Raw genomic sequence first — 18,242 nt, 5'->3', positions numbered from 1 at the left:
TCATGAAGAAGGACCTCAGCATCTTCTCTGTGCTTGATGAAAGAAAGAAACTGTGTTTCCTGCAGGCTTATTTCCTTGTGTTTTCCCCATCATGCTCAGCTGTGTGGTGAATATGTGAGCTTTGACCTGTATTCTTTGGTCTGGCTTACTTTCTTGATACATATAGGTTATTTTCCAATTCTGGTACTGTTACAGTCTGGATTGCATTGGGATATGTGGAGCCCTGGTATGATATGTGTATAGTATTGCTTGGTGCTAGGATTCCTGTGAACATATGCAGTAGTTGTATACCTTAGAATAAATTTTAAAAGAACCTTTTATGGGCTCTACCCATGAGCTCCACCCATTACCCTTCTTTATTATTATTATTTTAAGAAGATCACTATGGGATTTCTATGCTCAGTTTTTACCCCAAAGCTGTAGTGTTAGAAATTAAAATACCACAGGGAAAATGCAACCTTTAAGCAAGCCATGCAGAGGTATTTATAGCCAGGTGCTTTTGATTAAGTGGCATATGTTGTCCTCAGGTATTTATGTTAAATGGAGTATTTGCTAGATTTTTAACTGTCTAGCATCCTAATGCAAATGCACCTGAGGATTATCTGTGTTGTTTTCAGCCCTCTGGAGAATTACTTCAATGAAGAACCTATGGTTATTTAATGACTTCTAAGATTTTAATAAAAAATAGTAAAAACACAAGGGAGAGGTTGAAATCTTTCTCCAGCTGGAGTCTGGCAAAGCTGAATGAACTAATAAAATGTTGACTCTTGGAGTCGTCTCTTTCGTAGACGCTGCATCTGCTGTCCTGATGAGCTTAGCTTTGAATATATGGGGCAGATGAACAAAAGTTCACATCATAATTGATATGCTCACCAGACTGTTGTCCAATCAAAATAGCTGCCAAAAGAGCTTTTTCTCCTTGAACCTTTATTAATGCATGTTGCAGATAATAGCTCTAGTTGAAAGCATTGCCATCTGTTGAATAGAGAAGTCCTTTATTAATAATTTTTGTATTGTTTGTATAACCCCAGTTCAGCTGCTTGAGTATATGGTGTGCTAAGAATGGATAATAATGTGAAGTTCTTTTTAAAAAAGCAAGGAGAGCTTCCCACCAAAAACCAATAGAATATCACTGACTAGTATCCATTTTTCAAAAGCTTTACATTCTTCTCTTGGCAGATATCTGGTTTGAGTCCTGCATGATATATGGTGAATATATAAATTAAGATGCAGACGTTATGTGCATCTTAACTTATGTACCTTGGTTCTCGAACGCCTTGGTATTTGTACGTTTTGGCTCCCGAATGCTAAAAACCCGGAAGTAAGTGTTCCGGTTTTTGAATATTCTTTGGAACACGAACATTCGACTCAGCTTCCGCAGCTTCCGATTGAGTGCAGGAAGCTCCTGCAGCCACCTTGGTTTTTGAACGTTTTCAGAAGTCGAACGGACTTCCGGAATGGATTACATTTGAGAACCAAGATATGACTGTGTTGCTTTTTCTTTATTACACTGTTCCTTTCATTAGACTACTTTTGGTCAGGATTTTTATAATAAACACCTTTTTCATTAAACCATTTGGAACAAATGATGGTTTAAATTGCCAGATATTGATGTCTAATAGATTTTAGAATAACATTTTGGGACACTCTGAAATTCACTCATGTTAAGTTTGGAAACTTCTGAACAGTGGCCAAGGACTTCTAAAGGATTCAGCTAAAAAACAAACTAAATTCCACATGTAGAAGACTCTTATTCTGTGGAGTGGAAACCTAAACTCTGTGACCAAAAGCCTTATAGATTTAAATATATGGGTAGGAGATATAGAAATATGGTGCGTATTTTACCTAACCTTGACTGCAGAAGTGTCACTGGGCATGTGAGTGTGTTATGGGAGAAACTGCAGCATGGGACTGGAGTTTTTTGCAGGGTGGGGAGCTGGACATTGAAAGAGTTGAGGCAAGTGCTTCAAACATGCCTGTCCCTACTCTTTTTGTGGATGGATTAGCTGCATGAATTTCTAGAAGTTCAGAGCCAGTTCATCATCCCACCTCTACTTCATATTTTAGGATTCACTCAAAAGCCAGGTGGCCCCTCCCTCATGCAGTCAGCTTAGGAGGAGTGTGAAGCTGCCAGTCAGAAGTCCACATGGAAGTATTTGCATAGAAGGACAGTCCTCAGTTAGAAGGCACCCTTTATTTGAAGGACTGTCTAATTTAACCCATTATAACATCACCTGGGTGGCGGTCTGAAAAGGTCACCTGATCCCAGGTTTCTGTGCTTACAGTGAGATGTATTTCTGTTTCAAGTAAATTAATTATTTAAAGCATGTGTACCAGAGCAGCTTACATACAATCTGTTAAACAGGGTTTCCCAAACTTGGGGACTCCAGCTATTTTTGAGCTACAGTTCCCATCATCCCTGACCACTGGTCCTGCTAGCTAGAGATGATGGGAGTTGCAGTTCAAAAACAGCTAAAGTTCCCAGTTTGGGAACCCTGAGTTAAAACAAGATAGTCTCTGCCTACAAGCTTAACAGTCTAAAAGATATAACACCCAGTGAAAAGGGGTGTGGAGGGGAAGGGGGAGGGAAGCAAACTCAGGTGCCAATCATTAAAGTCAAAACAGTAGTGCTTGGTATGGCGACAGTCCACAGTTCAGGGAAAGGAAGCCGTTGGTGGAGTCTTTCAGCAGAGCTGATGGAAAGAGCCCTGCTTCTCGCCTCTCCCACCGAAGCAGCCTGCTGGAGTAGCTGCTACTAAAATTACAGTACAGTGGTACCTCGCAAGACGAATGCCTCGCAAGACAAAAAAACTCGCTAGACGAAAGGGTTTTTTGTTTTTTGAGCTGCTTCGCAAGACGATTTTCCCTATGGGCTTGCTTCGCAAGACGGAAACGTCTTGCAAGTTTGTTTCCTTTTTCTTAACACCGTTAATACAGTTGCGACTTGACTTCGAGGAGCAACTCATAGAACGCGGTGTGGTAGCCTTTTTTGAGGTTTTTAAAGACTTTGGTGATTTTTGAAGCTTTTCCAAAACTTTCCCGACACCGTGCTTCGCAAGACGAAAAAAATCGCAAGACGACAAAACTTGCGGAACGAATTAATTTCGTCTTGCGAGGCACCACTGTAATTATTTATACATTTACAGACATAAATATACTTTAGCACATGCAGGTTATATGCAAATATCTGTGCCCTCCCTTTTCTGGTGATGAAATTCCACTTTTTTGGCAATGTGCAATGAATGAGTTTAGTAATAAAAGACATACAAATACTGGCACCTCTTTTTTTTTTTTTTTTGTTAAAAAGTGTGGCACTTACTATAAATAATAAATTATTATTATTTAGGGAAGCTTTTAATGTTTGATGTATTACAGTATTTTAATATTTTTTTGGAAGCCGCCCAGAGTGGCTGGGGAAGCCCAGCCAGATGGGTGGGGGGTATAAATAATAACAACTTCATGATGAGTACCGGCACCTGTTTTTCTAGAAAAAAGGCACTGAGTACAGGTAAGAGTAAAACCTGCTCATGGTCACCAGTTGATCTGAATGTGTATTGTATATGTAATGCCTAATACTTCACTAGACCACTGCTGAAGCGACAGATTACTTGAATTTCAGATTGGCATGGATTTTTTTTTTGGGGGGGGGATATTGGAAGCAATCATTAACTTTGCTGTTAGTCATACCCTGTAGGAAGAAAATCTAATAAAAGTGAAAAGACTTCAGTTGTGCAGAAAGATAGCTGTAAACTCTCAGAAAGTAGGATTTTTGGCAAGCAGGCATTGTGATGCTTGGGTGGTATATTAGATTCTGATATGGAAAAGTGTTCAGGTCCAAATGTGAGCCTCTTTATTCCTCCTGAGCTCTCACTATAATTTCCAGGGGAAATTAAGTCACTCCAGAAAGAATTTGGATCTCCAGTAACCTGAAGCAAATCTGGCAATGATTGGAAACAAAATCAAATCAGCAACGTTACGTTGAAATAAACATTTTCTGGAGAACATTTATTAAATTCCATAGTAAACAGGAAAGAAAAGAAGTAGGGGAAAGACAATGTTATATTCCAAAGAACAAATCATATATAACACAATTACAAGTGTTCTTGGGGTGAGTTTCTGTTGGTTTGATTTGCTAAAGTACAAAGTACTTGGTTGTTGTTTTTTAAAAGCTTACCCAAATTCTAAATACATGTGGACATTTTTCAGACCAAGGAATTAGACAAACTCTGCTTTTGGTCTTCTTAAATCCTTTTCTTATTATCACTGTTTTCAAAATAATAATAATACTGAAGAATATACCAGTTGGGCTATTTTTCTTCTGCGTTTTCACTCCCTGTTTCTCTTCTCCTCCTTCTACAGCTACTTGTGAACATGGGTGCAAATACGGTGAATGTATGATGCCAAACAAATGTAAATGCTTTCCTGGATTCACAGGCAAAACCTGCAGCCAAGGTATGTACAATTTATCATTTTTCTTGTAAGCTGTATGCTTCAGCTGTTGCATACTTTATTCTCCAGCAGCAGCATGTACATTCTTCAGGAGATGCACATCCCTGCATTTCGGGGAGACCCTTTGAAACGTCAAATGGTTATTTCTATTATATTTAGATCATAGACCTCCTCGCATCCCAATACACACACACACACACACACACACACACCTTTAATTTGAGTATGAAGTTGCAGTGATTTGGGTTCCTGCAACTACAACAGTCACATTGTGTTCTTATAAGAACATCTGGTGCCTCTTTCTAAGTGTAAGAAATACAGCTTATAGGCTAAGGAATCTTGGAATCAACTCAAGCTAACACCACTTCTGGCATCCCACTACTGTATTGAGCTATGCATTCTCTGTGGGCTAGGAGAAGCTGTGCTCTGGCTTGCAAGGCCGCATGAATAAGGGAGCAGAGTCTGATGTCATTAAAGCTGGACTGCAACGGAAGGCCTGCTCAGAAGAACTCTGGCTTTACAGGAGCTGCATGACTGCAGTGTCCCATGAAGGGTGTACGCTAGTTTTTTCTTGATGAAATTTACATGTTTTACTATCGGGCAGGAGGCAAAGAAGTGACAGCATAAGCAGAAGAGCCAAATCTCCCCTTGTCTTTTTTTCCTGTGCTCAAAAGCAGCTGCTGGAGGAAGTGTGACTTTTGGATCAGTACAGCAGCTGTGGAAAAATGGCCGCCCTCTGCGCCTGCCTTTTGTACTTGCCTTTTGCACTGTTTCCATGATTAAAGTCACCCCTTGACTGAAGCTGGTATTCAAAGTGAAGTAGGGGGAGAAATTTATACAGTGGTACCTCAGGTTACAGATGCTTCAGGTTACAGACTCTGCTAACCCAGAAATATTACCTCAGGTTAAGAACTTTGCTTCAGGATGAGAACAGAAATCGTGCTCCGGTGGCGCAGCAGCAGCAGGAGGCCCCATTAGCTAAAGTGGTGCTTCAGGTTAAGAATGGACCTCTGGAACGAATTAAGTACTTAACCCGAGGTACCACTGTAATATGTATATCTGTGTGTATCCCCTGCTCTGTGCGCCAGTTAAAGTGACACACGAATGCCCAGATGCCCCCAGTGCCATGGCTCCAATCTTCTTCATCTCCTTTTCATCAAAGGAAAGGATGTCAAGAGGTCTGATCATAAGTCTTGAATATATCATAAAGTTTGGCTTCTAAGTTTCATTTATTTGGATGAGAGAAATATGAGCATGTGACTAACCTTGGCTAGACTGCTGAATTGGAGCAAACGGCAATTCAGGACCTATACCTAGAAATGTGGAGCGAACATGAACGAGCTCAGTGTCTGCTATATGTGCCTCCCATTAGCTGCAATGGATTTTTACACTAAGCAATGCATGTGTGCACACACGGCAGTTTAAACTGGATTCAGGGCATCCCATAGGTGCATGTTTTTGCTTTGTCCTCATCTTTGTCCACAGCTTAACATTTCCAGTCAATTAATTCAGATGTTTCTGATCCGTGCATAAGCGGGGGGTGGGGGTGGTTCTAATGTAAAATCTCAGGTTACCTGAGTGTGGGAACACAGAAGTGAATTGTGTGGGTGTGACTTTTCAACATACGTGGGGATTTTTTTTTCTGGGTGCTAACCCTAACCCGCGATGGGGTAAGCTTCCGTTGCTTGGTCCCTGCTCCTGCCAACCTAGCACTTCGAAAGCATGTCAAAGTGCAAGTAGATAAATAGGTACCGCTCTGGCAGGAAGGTAAACGGCATTTCCGTGCACTGCTCTGGTTCGCCAGAAGCAGTTTAGTCATGCTGCCCACATGACCCAGAAGCTGTACACTGGCTCCCTCAGCCAATAAGGTGAGATGAGCGTTGCAACCCCAGTGGGTCACGACTGGACCTAATGGTCAGGGGTCCCTTTACCTTTAACCCTAACCCTTTGTTTCCACTTGCTCATCGCTTGAGCTCTACCTATCTATTTTGTCTCCATCAGCACAAAGGAAAGGGTGTCACATGCCTATTACTGTTGGTTGTTGCTGAAGGTTCCTTGGCAGTGGGAAGAGAGGAAAAAAAGTTAAAACAGCTGTTTTCTGTTGAACTGCTCTTCTGCAAAACAGCTGTATTAAAAATAAAATTGGCTCGTGCAGGTACAGCAGATGGGGAAGGGGAACAAAAATACTGTCTGCAAATCCCTTTCTCCCAAATCGCTCTCCCTGTCCTGCCTTGTCCGTTTTGTATTTGTGTGTGAAATGTGCAGCTAATGTTCTTCTTCTGAGCCACACCACAGCTTTCCGTGTTGGGAGGGAGCAAGGCTATGGAAAATGGAGGCACTTTGTGTCTTTGCCTGCCAGCCATTCTTCCCCTGGCAAGACACACCTTTGTGGGTTGCCGGTTCTCTACCTGGTGGTGCTGGGTGGGACACACAAATATATATTTATTTTTGAAGCTGCTATTTTGCGTGAGTGTGTAATTTGGAAAAAGATGCTGCTGCTGTTTTGCCCACTGTGAAACATTGGCTCTGGTGAAACTTTATTACTATGTTATTCCACAGACAAAACAGTTCTTTAAAACAAAAGGTGCGCACTCACAGGTAAGCAAATACCTGTGTGTGTACCCCCAATGGAGCTCAGGTTTCCACAACTTCTGGAGGCCACAGAATTAGTAGCTTGAGGGGAGAGGACAATGTCACTCAGCATGATACAGCCCATACAACACCACCCACTAGTATGGACAGGAAACATTGAGACAGATTTAAATGGAACATTCTGGGGGGTGGTCAAAGCATGGATAAATTGGATCCATGCTACACACATGTGCATTAACACCCTGGTGTGTGCACAGCCAAATTGTCCTCGCTCTTTTCTTTCCTCTCCAGTTTCCCTAGGGTAAGAGCTATTTAAATCTTCCAGTCAATATGTAGAGGCTGTGTTTTGCCATCTCAGAACTTTCTACAGTGGAAATAACACTCAAAAGTTATCTTATCCAAAGTGTCTGTCCACTCTAATGTAGAGGCTACACATAAGTGCCATCAGTTGCCAGAGCTGTGTGGTGGTTTTGCAGAGGCTGCATGTATTGCAAGGGCAATACATGTAAAACAATGCTGAGTTATTTTGTCTGTCTTGTTTTCAGTTACAGTGGTACCTCTGGTTACGTACTTAATTCGTTCCGGAGGTCCATTCTTAACCTGAAACTGTTTTTAACCTGAAGCACCACTTTAGCTAATGGGGCCTCCCTCTGCTGCCGCACGATTTCTGTTCTCATCCTGAAGTAAAGTTCTTAGCCTGAGGTAATATTTTTGGGTTAGCGGAGTCTGTAACCTGAAGCGTATGTAACCTGAAGCGTATGCAACCCGAGGTACCACTGTACAGATATTTACCATACCTAACTGAGAACCTCTGAGCTGTGGAGACAAGACTACGTGGCCATTCAGCATATACACAACAGTGTAGCAGCTGTTTTCTTTCCTGCCTTCCCAGTACAATCTATCTCTTGGTGTAAGACACTTCCCCAGATTCTGTCAGGTGTAGTGGGAACTTCCTGCTAGCGCTCCTAGCACACAGCCCAGCAGATGGTCTCCTGAATTCTTTCTTTCAAGAATCTGGCTCGCTTGAATCCTGGAGACATTTTCTCCATGTGGGAATTTAAGCCGTAAAATAGGAACTGCAATAAGCTATTTTGTTTTCTTCCAAAGATCTACAAACTCATTCCCACCCCCACCCCCAATTATTTCTGCAGATATCAACGAATGCGGATTGAAGCCACGTCCTTGCGAGCACAGATGTATGAACACGCATGGCAGCTACAAGTGCTATTGTCTCAATGGGTACATGCTCATGCCCGACGGCACATGCGCAAGTAAGTGACGGATATTACACAAGATGCAGCACGTGAGATGGGAGTCAAGCCCATATTGTAACTAATCATGAAATAACCTGTGCCTCATAGTATGAAGCAGCTGGTTAATTTATACTGTTACGAGTTGGTGGTCGTGGTGGTGGGGAGTAGGCCGTATGCCGAGATGCTGGAATGCTTGGGTAAAATTTAAACAAGATCAGCATTAGGCAAGCTTACCAAGAAAAGGCCTATTTACATTACAGGTGCCACAACTGAAAAGGCCCTCTCACCAGTCACTACCTGCCTAAGCTCAGGTGCCTAACCAGGGATATACGATGAAGAACTTAAGATTCATGCAGTCTCATGTGGTAGACATGGTCCTTCAGGCATGCAGGTCCCAACCAATTTAGAGATCCACAGATAGCTAGTATTACGTTGAACTATGCCCTGTGAAATGGAACAGCAACCCATTTAGCTGTTTTTAAAACTGGCGGTATGGTTTTGCCACAGCGGTTCCCACTGCCAAAGAGACAAACCACTTTTTAAATCAGAGGCTTGTATCTATTTGGCAGTAGGAATAGCAATAGCCAAATAGCTAAGGTATATGCTCATGTTCCTCCTCCTTCTTCTTTGCATGCCGGTGCATTAATGCTATTAGGGAAGAGATTTTAAGATCATTATCATCTGTTAATGAAACAAATCCTCTTACGCAGTTTTACCTATGGCTTTGTCAAGTAACATGTTTTTCAAGATTCCAGGAGCTGCGCCATGGTGAATTGTCAATATGGCTGTGAAGAAGTGAAAGATGACGTGCGATGCTTGTGTCCATCGAGCGGACTTCAGTTAGCGTCAAATGGAAAAACATGCATAGGTACATCAGCATCCATTTATGCTCTTGCTGTCATTAGCACAACGATTCCAAGAATCCAGCCTGTGCTTGCTGAACACTATAGAATGGCAATACTTTTAGAGCAAGAGCGAGTAAACTTTTTGGCTTGGTGGGGCAGGTCCTTATCTGTCCCCACTCCTGCAGGTGAACTTTGAGGCAGCACCATCTGACTTTCACACAAACAAATCGTGATGAATAAACAGGTGGTCTGGAACTGCCTGCAGAGTTTGGTGGGTTTTTGAAAGTCCCTAAAAACAAGTTTTTCTTCATGTTTTTAGACATCTAATATATCCACTCTCCAACTGTGGCTATGTGAGAAGCCCCAGGAGAAATGGTCTGGAGGTTTTATTCTTTTGGAAAGGGGATACTTCCTCATCCCAATGGACTCCAGGGATCTTTTAGAACCTAGGTGAATCTTGACAAGCACAGGAAATGAACTCTTAGCTGCGATTACAGTCACTCATAACCTTTCAAGCAGCCTATTCATTAAACACATCAAACTGGAATCATAGCTTTGCAAAAGCCTGCTACTTTTGTCATGGATTTCATGACATGAGAGTATTTTTTGGCACTATAGAATGAACCCTTTTGGATTCTTGGCTCAGCTGTTAAACAAGAAACATGCCACAGAAGGAAACACTACTCCTCTTCTCCCAAATTTGTCTGTATAAATGGGATTATTACTGTCCCTGCCATCCTCCCATTGTTTAATTAATGTTTATTTGAGGCTTTTGTCCACAGCATAAAATCGGGAAACACAGTTGAAATCTAACAGCCAAGTTCCTCATGCACTCATGTTAGCTGTTTATGTTTGCATTTTCTTTATTTATAAAATACTTCACTATACTTGGAGCAAGAAAAATAATCCTATCTGGTTGGGAGTTGATGATTCCAAATTAAGGACTGCACTTTAAAAATAATTATAGACATCTGAGGTTTGTAACTCTCTGTTGTATATGGCAATCGTTTATCCAAAATGCATGTATTTATAGAAGGCGGGAATTCTAGCCAGGCATCCATGTGAACAGAGTGTAAATTGCTTTGTACTTTTTGTGTGCCCGTTCAAGCACTGATACAAGCTGTTTCTGTCTTGAGACAAGGAGAAGAGGGTAGTTCTTTCAAGCCTGGAAAGGAAGAGGGATGAGAGTAAAATAGAAGGGGGGAAGGACTTGTCAGGGTCCCAAACACTTCTGTTCTAAGAAACTTGAATGAAGCATAGGATAGGAATTTAATACATAACCTAAATTTACTAGGGACTGGAAAGCTTTGAACATTTGCTGCATAAATCAGTGAGATCGTTGAATTTTGCTGAGAGTTCAGGTCCTGTAATAAAATAGGCATGCACCTGTTGGATATTTATTTATTATATGTATAGCTCACCTTCCTTCTTTGATGGAACTGAAGGAGGCATACAGTGGGGTTCCTAGGTATGGGCCAAACTTGCTTAGCTTCAACAAAGTTGCTATGCTATTGCGTGCCTTCAGATCATAGCCTGGCTATCAGAACAGTGGACATGTGTTTTTCTTGGTATGTGATGTTGTGTCAGCTCTGAGTCTCAACTACTCATTGACTTTCCAGAAATCAACCAGCTGGCCTGGTAATACCTAACATTATTTACACAGCCTAAGAAAGAGGTTCAGAGATCTTAGGCAATAATTTAGGGTTGTTGCCGACTTCCATCTAAGACAGAATTTGGAACAAAAAATGGGTCTTGGGGACAGGTGAGGATTTGTTGAAATCCTCATGCTTACCCTGGTGTCTAACTATGTATGGCTTAGAGTGGCATGCATACAGGTGGAGCATCAGGGGACATATTATGGATGGCAACTATGCAGAAGGACTAGGCGGATTTCATCAGAAATTGGTAGGCTTTAATTGGGATAAGCAAAAATCAAGCTGGATTCCAGAAATGGATTTTGCATCTCTCTAGTATGGGGCATATCATTTCAGCATTAGTCATTTTATTCACAAATGTGACCATTAAGGTTTGTTTAACCACCTTTATCCTGATACCTTTTCCTTGACCTTATCAGATTTCATTTTAATATCTTAGATATTAATGAGTGCTCCAGTGGGAAAGCTGTTTGCTCTTTTAACCGCAGATGTGTCAACACATTTGGAAGTTACTATTGCAAGTGTCAAATTGGATACGAACTGAAATATGTGAGTGGCCGATATGACTGTGTAGGTAAGAATTAGATTCTAGTTTTCCTCTTGTGTGTGTGTACACATGCACATAGATGTACATATTTTCCTTTTCTCATAAACTTGACTGATTTTGGTGTATTTTCGACCTGTAGTATAAATTTTGCTTGTGCTTGTATAAACTAATGCCCTGGAAACCACTTTTGGACCACTTTTGGAACTTTATTGAGTCTCTACTACCTAGTGGCAAATAAATTAAAATAAACACCTCTCTTTATATATTCTCTTTCTAGACTGATATGTGGAACCTATAACACAATATTACAGAGTATCCTCTCTCCTGAAATGAGTACTGTCCTTCAGAGTCCCCACCACTCTTTCCCGCCAAGCAGAACATTCCATTCCCCGATTCCTGCACCCAATATTCCAGTTTTATGTTTTCAGTTATTACTCCACATTGAGAGGCTACTCAGTAAAATGCACCCTCGTGGCACTTTGGGGTGTGTTGGCTTCTTAGGTTTGGTTTTTTAAAATTGTTGTATGTCTGCAAACCTTGGGAATTCCTCCAGCCTGATATCTCTTGTTTCTCATTGGCCCTGTTTTGGCTACAAACTTGGTGATACTCACCACCTGAAGGAATGATAGAGCATTTCTTTGTAGCGTAGCTTAGAAAGTCAAAGGAGAGACTAACATCAATGAACGATCAAGTCTAGGGAATCTAAAAATTTGTTTGCCCTGTGGATGTGAGCTTAATTTCTAATGAAAAATAGTTTCCAAGTCTGTTTTGATGCCATGTGGATGACTGTATACAAGACTTAACATCTGTACATGCATTTGTCCTGGCAGACAACACTTTATGCTTTGTAATTATTTTTGTTTTTTAAAAAATCAATAAAGTTTGTAATTTTTTTAAAAAAAAGTTTGTTTAGGAATTCTCTGCCCCCTGCCTACTAGTTTTCGACCAAATGCTTATCCCTGTTAATGGTCTACCTCCAGTCCCCAGAGTGATGTAAACCAGAGAAAGACAATAAATGGGCAGTTTGTTCAAATAGAATTTTTGAATTAATACTCATTTATTGTTAAGATCCCCTCCTTCTTTATATTCATTGACAAATGCAGTCTTTAACCATAGCACTTACAAAGAGGCTTGCCAACATTTTCTTCTGATACGGTTCCTGTGCTTGCATTACAGGCAGGTATTAAACAGGTGCACCTTTTCTCAGCATGAAAATAATGTTTAATTTCTTTTAAATCTCTGACTTCTCTCTGTCTTCAATTATTTGTTTTCTCTTGCCCCCCCCGCCCCCTATTCCTCTAGATATAAATGAATGTACTACAACTATACCTAAGTGTAACATCCACGCAGAGTGTCTCAATACTCAGGGATCCTTCAAGTGCAAATGTAAACCAGGCTACAGAGGCAATGGATATGAATGCTCTGGTAAGTGCAAGAGAAGTGTCATTGATTTATTCTAACACCTTTCTCAAATGATGGGAAGTTGGGACATTTTCAGAATGTACTATGTCTTTTTGTTTCCTATAAGATCCTGTGAACTGGTGACTGCTATCAGGAATCTGGTCAAGGGGCATCATTAAATTTCTCTTTTATGCTCTTTTCTTTTCTGACAGTTGGTCTAGAAATTTAATAAACAAATAACCAGAAATCCTGGTAAAGTGTGGAATTTGAGGTTGGGGTAGGAGGTAGAGATACTTGATACTCTGTCGAAGGTGAACATGACCACAATCTTCATGTGGTTGCATAGGTTCAACTTATTTTATATTTGTTGCTTTGTTTTGTTGTTCTGGCTTTGGGAAATCCGGGGGGCATGACCCATAAGTGCATTTCTTTCTTTTGTATTTACTGTGAAATAAGAACAAGCCTTGCACTTTCACCGTGGAAATGTGTCTTCAGTTCTTGTTAACTTTCCTAGTACAGGCCAGCCCAAGACATTTCACCACCTGAGGTGAACTACAAAATGTCCCCTTCCTCACTAGGGAAGAAGGTGTGAGTTCTGAAGTTCTGCCACTTACACTGGCCAGGGCGGGAGGTGATGGGGTGGTTTTATCCCATGTTGCTGTGCTTTCTCCAGTCTGGTGCAGCATAGAGACCCATATTTATCACAAAACAAGTGTTTTTGGAGAATTTCCTCAGTGTCATAAGTCGTGCTTTTGGTTTCATTGAATACTGTATACTAAGCACTGATTTAACGATGCACACTGTGGAAATTTAATCCCACCTAAAGGGGGATTACAATTACAGTGTGAATATTAGCTCTTTCCACCTCATTTGACATACCTTTCCATAGTGCAGTCTAGACATGGCTTGCGTGATTGCCTGAGGAACAAACATTTTTACCGTGTCAAACTGATTTACCCTGCTAGAACCCAAGCTGAAAAAAAGCTGATTTGGTGGGGGTGGGGTGAGGACTGTGAACATATTGAACATTGGTTTCAGCCTATGAACTGTGGCATCTTCAGTGTTGTCTGGGTCTGGCTGAGGAATCTGACATGAGTGGACTTGCAGGGACTGGATGTGCTAGATGAGTGCATCCAATCCCCCAAACTGAGCACCATGTCATGCCCCCTTGATTTCCCAAAGCCAGAACAACTTTGCTGCGCAGTAAGAATATTTCATTACTTATAGAAAGACTTCAAAGCAAGAACTGCAAGCAGATGTTCTGGTTTGCTGGGCAGTCATTCTGTCTTGAAAACCTCAGCAGACTCTTTATTAAAACGCTAGGGGTTTGCCTTTCTTATTGCTGAGAGGAAATTTGTAGGGAATGGGGGGTTTCAAGTCAATTTTTCCTCGCTGTACCCTGAATAAAGATTTCAGTGAACCATGTCGGTTAAATTTCACAGTGTACATCTTTTAACAAAACTCTGAGATGGAGGCATCTGGGCAAAACTAACCAGGAAATATTGTTCATAGGAAAGATTGAAACTGCAATGCTGTTTCTAACTTTGCAGTTTCTAACTTGTTAAAAGACTGACACTAAAGCCTCATAAGACTGAATGCTGTAACAATATGTGCCAACAAAACAGAACAGCCTTCTTTTGTTTCTGTCCTGGTTGATTGGGAAGAAATTATCTAACCAAGTATGTTGGACAAATATTCTCAATGTTATCTCTCTTTAGTAATCTCTCTTTAGTAATACATATGGAGTATGATATAGGTTTGTAGCAGGTTATCTCCCCATACTACTTCTACTTTTGTTGTTTAGTCGTTTAGTCGTGTTCAACTCTTCGTAACCCCATGGACCAGAGCACACCAGGCACTCCTGTCTTTCACTGCCTCCTGCAGTTTGGTCAAACTCATGCTGGTAGCTTCGAGAACACTGTCCAACCATCTCGTCCTCTGTCGTCCCCTTCTCCTTGTGCCCTCAATCTTTCCCAACTGCTACTATTTAAACCCAAATGAGCCTATGTGAAATATCACATTTTCTATTTTATTCCCATGAATTACAATCATATTTTTCCCTGAACAGATGGGTCACAGACATTAATCATGAGCGGAAAGGACATGTCTTGCTGTGCAGAAACTATCTGGCTTCTTCTCTAAACACACAAAGTTAAAAATATGACATAAGGTCAAATCTTTCAGCCACTGGAATAACTATATATTTGTCTTTTCAGCTTCATTTAATGGTCTTTCCCTGTTTTCTCAACATAGATGTTTAAGTCACAAAGCATTGCTTTTCTCACTAGCTTGGATGTCATTCTAGTACAAAGAACTTCATTGCAAGATCTTGGGGATTCAGGCCAGTGCGAATGTTATCCAGAGATTCCAGAGCCATAGAGACTCAGAGCTGATTTTCATCTTAACCTCTTAATGAATCAAATCTGTACTGGTGGAATGCCTTCTGGATGCTATTACAGGCAAAGGTAGCTAGTAGGGATGGTTGAGGAATTCACCGCTTGTAAATTCTGATATGTACTGGCCTGATTTGCACCTCTTTAACGAACGTTGCTTTCCAACAGGTTTCATGCTTATCTGAACACTGCAACAGTTCTTATCTCAAAAAACATAAAAATGTATCTAGAAGTACGTGCATCAAGATAAACTGCACGGGTTACAGTGGAAACACAACAGAATGGACCTAATGAGTGGACAAATGCAAAAATGATATGGACCAGAAATAAGACTGATCCATACACCCGTAGTAGCTGAGGATTGTTCCCAAAGCTTACTTTGTCCTCTGGGAGACATAATTGGAAGCAGCTATCCATAGCTATTCCCATTTATCCACATGGACTGTGGTCCTTGCTTTCTTTTGACAATTGGCAGGCTCCTGATAGGGAAGAGCAACTGCTGGGAATACTCCGCAGAATTTGTTATTTTCCTTTGTGACTGATTTGAGCTCTATGGTGCTTGACACCTGGCTGACCACAATACATGCTGATAAATTGTGTTTGACTTGTTGCTGACAAGTTATTCCGGCCCAGTGGTCAGACACAAAACTAAGAAATAGTCACTTACCTTTTTAATAGGATTGACAAAGAAAACATTCAGTGCTGCCCAGGTCTTCTACTCTGTATACCCTTGGCTCTACATAGAGACATCTTTACAGATAATATACATTGCTTTGAATTTATTGTACTTCAAATACATTTTTAACATTGCCAACTGGTGTTTCATCATGTTGAGAAGCACTAATATTCTGCAGAAACCTAAGACCCTTAAAGTGTAAGCTAAGTCAAGCATATTTTGTGTTTTCTTGGTTCTCTACCCCATCCCCTGCTCAGTTATTCATGAAAACTATGTGAAAGACATTCCCAGAATCTCTGGAGTTGCCAAAGAGAAGCTCAAGAAGCTGCTTGTGCACAAAAACAGTGTGAAAAAGCATGGAGACATAAAAAATGTGATCCCAGAACCGCCTGTGACCCCAGCTTCTAAAGTTCACGTAAGACCGTTAGACTACGAAGAGGGTGTGCACACAGAAGGTGCCTATGGTGAACAGGGGGAAAGTACTGAAGATGTCAGAAGAGAAGGGAAAATAGAAGAGGAAGAGGAAGTTGAGAAAGGAGGAGAAAGGGAAGACCTTGAAAACCAAACTGGTCATGAGAAGAAGCTTCGAGGAGATGTATTTTGTAAGTTTCACCTTTCATTCCCCCCACCCCAATGTCTAAGATGATGTTGAATTTTGAGAAGCATTTATTAACTTCCGTGGTGGGATGAGGTTTTTCTTTTCTTTTCTTGTTTTATCAGCAAAACCCAATTTCTACTCCACCATTTACTGCTACCATTTAATAGCACCTACACCGTTTAACCCCTTAACTTACCAAGAACCCTCATAACCGTGGGATATAGGAGGGAAACAAAGCCATTCCGATATAGGGTGGGATTCAACTGAGTTGTTGTGTGCTGACACAGAATTCCACTCACACAATGAGGCTCCCCACCTCTCGCCCTCATATGCCTCTCTGTGCCACCTCAATCTTCTCTGGAGAATTGGGGGGGGGGGACCTAGAACAGGGTATGGGGCTTGCAGGGGAGGAGATGAGGGGAAAGTCCCATTGTTGTGAGCAGATCTCATTCCCCCACACATACCCCATTTAGTGCTATGTTGAATTTCAGCCATAGCTGCTATAGTTGACAAATACATTCATGCTTATTTATTACAAGATTATATAGTGCGCAAGTTCATGTGGTTACTGTGATATAGTGCTCTTTCTTTAAACTGGTATATGTTTTGTTACTTAAATCTGGCTCATTTTACACTACTAAACCAAGATAGCTTTGAGGAGCCTTATCAAAAGTATCTTGCCTGATTGCCCTTGCCCACTATAACTGAGGACTTTTGTTAAAGCCTCTGTTTCAACCTTCACGGACCTATTAAATGCAGGTATATTTTTTCCTGTCCTATCCTAGAGTCTTCCACTGGCTCTCCTACAAGACACCAGCACCTAGCATTCCAAACTGCCTCTCACTTCTTCTCCCTCAGCTCTGTAGACCAGAGATTGCCCACCCCTGCTATACAGCCTCTGCAAACGGAATGAGGCAGGCATACAGTGTGCATCTAAGCAGTGCAAACATATGGGTACCAGTCTGTCCTGCTACCCCCACTCATGCATGCGGTAGATCAGGAAGAGAAACCAGGTCTGCAGGACCTGAATTGGCTATGCAAACTGCATGGTTGGTTTCCACGTGTAAACTTGGGACTGTCCTTGAAAGAAAGATGTGTGTATCTTTTCTCAAAACACTTCCTTTGCTTCTAGTTTAGTTGGAAAGCACTAAATCAGTGGCCATGACAATCTGTCATGCAAGCCCACCCTTATTTCACTTAAATCCTCAGGATTTCAAGTTGCCATATTATTCATATGTGTGTGGTGGGTTTTTTAAAGTGAACCTTGTTTGGCATAGAATCAGCTGTTTCGTTTTTGTGATGCACAAACTGTTTTTCTTTCTGTCTATGCTAATTATATTTCTTCTGCTTGAAAACATCCAAATGCCCACATCACTGTAACAAAACACAATCTGGATAAATGAGATTGTTTGAATCATGGCCTTTAAAATCCTTTTAGTGTTGGTGCTTTAGTTAGCTTAAACAAATAAGGAAACAGTTTACAGTACATGCCTTCACTGTTTTCAAATATTTGTTGATTGACTTTGCATGTTGATTAGACCAGGATAAACGCAGGGGGACTTATGATCCTCATTTATCAAAACTAGGCAGATAGTAAGATATTTAATGATTTCTCAGTGATTGCAATATGTTTCTTTGTTGACATATACCAAGCAAGGATGGGGGAACAAGAACATTTATTTCTGGCTCAGTTCTCCTCCAACAGCATGTCACAGAGTGGCCCTTTTGGATAATGCTATGGTTTGCAGTACATGCAAAAGCGTCAGGTTCATATGCTACAGCTTCTCATCTTCGTCCTCCTCTGGTATGGCCATGAAGAGAAGATCAGAAGCT

At 41.1% G+C, this 18,242-nt stretch overlaps 1 protein-coding gene across 2 annotated transcripts in view; it reads left to right on the top strand.

The window, feature by feature from the left end:
- The window catches only part of EGFL6 (EGF like domain multiple 6), a 41,334-nt gene that overhangs the window by 13,608 nt on the left and 9,484 nt on the right, over nucleotides 1–18,242 (top strand). For both annotated transcript variants that reach the window (XM_081001356.1, XM_081001357.1), the window contains exons 4-9: nucleotides 4,360–4,452; nucleotides 8,193–8,312; nucleotides 9,043–9,162; nucleotides 11,234–11,368; nucleotides 12,644–12,766; nucleotides 16,069–16,413. In XM_081001356.1, coding sequence (XP_080857482.1) covers nucleotides 4,360–4,452; nucleotides 8,193–8,312; nucleotides 9,043–9,162; nucleotides 11,234–11,368; nucleotides 12,644–12,766; nucleotides 16,069–16,413 — 936 coding nt within the window. The remainder of the gene's footprint in view (nucleotides 1–4,359; nucleotides 4,453–8,192; nucleotides 8,313–9,042; nucleotides 9,163–11,233; nucleotides 11,369–12,643; nucleotides 12,767–16,068; nucleotides 16,414–18,242) is intronic.

Source organism: Podarcis pityusensis, assembly GCF_964106645.2.
Source record: "Podarcis pityusensis genome assembly, chromosome: 4".
Classification (NCBI taxonomy): Eukaryota; Metazoa; Chordata; class Lepidosauria; order Squamata; family Lacertidae; genus Podarcis; species Podarcis pityusensis.
The sequence above is the reverse complement of the archived record's forward strand: the minus strand, read 5'-3'. Positions and strand labels throughout refer to the sequence as shown.